The sequence below is a fragment of the Alligator sinensis genome, unplaced genomic scaffold (genome assembly GCF_000455745.1).
Source record: "Alligator sinensis unplaced genomic scaffold, ASM45574v1 scaffold191_1, whole genome shotgun sequence".
NCBI lineage: Eukaryota > Metazoa > Chordata > Crocodylia > Alligatoridae > Alligator > Alligator sinensis.
This window is the reverse complement of record NW_005842282.1, coordinates 1,344,452-1,347,057: the sequence shown is the minus strand read 5'-3', so window position 1 is coordinate 1,347,057 and position 2,606 is coordinate 1,344,452. Positions and strand designations below refer to the sequence as shown.

Sequence of the window (2,606 nt, the reverse complement as noted above, 5' to 3'; positions counted from 1 at the left end):
GGGGAGTGCCCGGCCCGGCCCCTGCCAAGCTGCCCGGGGAAGGCGCCTCCCCGCCCGCCGGGGCTGGGCAAGGGCAGAGCCCGTCCCAGGGCGCGGGGGGAGCGGGACCCGGCGCGGAGGCACGAGGGGAGGAAGAGCCGGACAACAGAGCCCGTGGCCGGGGAAAGCCCCGCTCAGCCCCCGGGGAAGCGGCTGGCTTCCAGGTTTCATGGCAATACAACCCCCTCCCCTCCAGCCCAGGATGATCTCCAGCACTGCTCCTGGATGGGTCTTGAGGTGGTTTAAAAGTCAAAACCTCTTCTTTTTTTTTTTTTTTTTTGAGTTGTTTTCCTGTTCCAGGTCAAATTAGCCACATCCCTTTGGAAACCTGGCGATTTGAGCAAAACTCAGTCCTTCAAACACCGTAGTGCTACAACTGGCAAGTGTGCTCCACCCCAGACTTCTCAGCTTGGGGCTTCAGATACTCCCTAATCTACTGGCAGGCCTCATGTGAAGGCCCAAGCCCTCCGGCTTGGGGTTCAGATGCCCCCAAGTCTCACTTGCCCTTGGCCAGCCGCCACAGGAGCAAGATAGGGAGGAGTCTGCCATTTCCATAAAGTAGGCTTGTAGTTAAGATCCTCCCACTGGAAGCTGGCCGCTGGGAAGCTAACTACAAGACTCTCAGGCTAGGGACAGACATTCAAAAAGCCTGAGCCTGAATTGATTCAAGCTTTGCAGGTTAGTGTAACCTGGTTAGGCTAAATCAGTTTTGTAACGGGACAAACATCCCAGAAATGCAGGCACATACCTGCAGTGGCTCAGGCTAGAAGCTAGAGGGCACGAGAGCAGCCCTTCCTTCCTTTTTACAATGCTGAGCTGAGGGGGGCCTGGTGAGGCCCTGGCAGGTTGCTCTGATTAGCCCAGTAAGGAATTGATAACAGTGTTTATCCCCCCATTAAGAAAACAACAGAGGGACATTACCAGCTTCCTGTTGATTCTGCCTGTTGATTCAGCAGGGACCATAGCCAGCATGTGGTCTGCTAGCTAATACACAGACACCTCCTCAGAAAGGCAGAAGGGAGGGGGGAATTCCTGCTTAGCAGGGAGTGGTGAGGGGGAAGGGGGAACAGCCTGCAGTCTTGCTGGAGCTGCAGCCAGGGAGCAGAGCAGAGGGGCCAGCCCTACTGTGGAGCAGAGAGCCCCACTCAGCCCTGAGAGCATGCTGGGGTGGGGTGGGGGGGGTCGTCTGATTTATCTTAAACCAGCAAGGGGTATTCAATAAACCCGTTTGAGCCAAATCAGTTAAGTCTGATACTACATTCAACCAGGTTTATCTCAAACCAGTTTCAGCCATTTTCAAACTGGTTTATGTGCACTGAACATCTGTTGTTATAGGTTTAAACCAGTTTCTGATCACTTAAACCGGTTTGTGTGTGTGGCAGCGAAGATTGCACTGCCAGAGCAGAAGAGAATAAGAAGTGCTGGGGCAGGTTCTTCTCACTGAAGAACCTGACAGGAGCGGGGCAGCAGGACACACGGAGAGCAGGGATGCCCCAGTTTATCAGTTCCTGCAGGTTCCAGTTGACTGGGCACGGGACAGTGAACACTCAAAAACCATGCCCCAGAGCAACCGGAAGAAGAGGAGACGAAAGTGAAAGTAAGGTGGAGACAGACCAGCAGACGCGGAGGGAACTCCATGGAGGAAAATCTCCACACTTACCTGAAGTAAGGAATCGAGAGAGATGACCGATGGGACTCAGCAGCAAGCAACCATCACAATGCTGAGCCTGCAGCAGAAGAAGATATCAAAACCGTGAGTGAGGGTACTGCAGGCAGAAGTGCTTGTGCAAACAGATGCTCTGAGCTCTGCAGCCCTCTGAGACACACATCTGTACCCAGCAAAGAGTGGCTTGTCTGCACCCAGCCAGCAACAGCTTTCTGAGCATAATAAGGATAACAGCTGAGTAGTGTGGCTAGCCTCCCTCCTTCTGTTTTCCTTTTTACATCAAGTCCTGGCAGGTGAGATCGGGTGGATAAGCTAGAAAAAAAAGAACCCTCCCATAAACCTTGGCTGTAACACCATAACGACACAAGCCCCAGAGAGCTCCTACCCACCCATCACATGAGTAGAGATTCATGTCGGGTAGGGATAGTCTCACAATGTGTAATGTCTGTCCATAGCCTCATAGGGTGTCCTGTCTGCAGTGCATTGGACAGAGGTGCACTCTTCATTACACAATACCATGCAAATCCATCTCGGTCTGGGCAACAGACCAGCGCAGCAACTACACTTGACCTTAGCTCACAAACCCTTGAGCCACAGACCTGTCTGCAGAAGTTGTAGGTCTTTCTACAGGGGAGAATAGGCCAGGATGTCTCTCTTTTTCCTTCCTCTGTTCCCTCTTCTCTGCTTCCAGGGCAAGACAGTTTACCTCATAATGGAATGCTGCTTGGTTGAGATTGCGGTGCCACTGGAGTACATCAGCAGCCAGCAACAGATACTGCAGATATAACTATTCTCTGCAGGGTGGGAGCCCGGACAAAGTAACATTGTGCCACTATAGGAAAAATAATGGTCTAATTCAGGGGTAGGCAACACATTTTCTAGCTGTGGGCTAGAACAAACC

General features: G+C 52.5%; 1 protein-coding gene across 2 annotated transcripts in view; it reads right to left on the bottom strand.

Moving 5' to 3' along the window:
• ERICH5 (glutamate rich 5) overlaps nucleotides 1–2,606 on the bottom strand; it is a 38,651-nt gene that overhangs the window by 20,246 nt on the left and 15,799 nt on the right. For both annotated transcript variants that reach the window (XM_025209319.1, XM_025209320.1), the window contains exon 2: nucleotides 1,700–1,766. In XM_025209319.1, coding sequence (XP_025065104.1) covers nucleotides 1,700–1,766 — 67 coding nt within the window. The remainder of the gene's footprint in view (nucleotides 1–1,699; nucleotides 1,767–2,606) is intronic.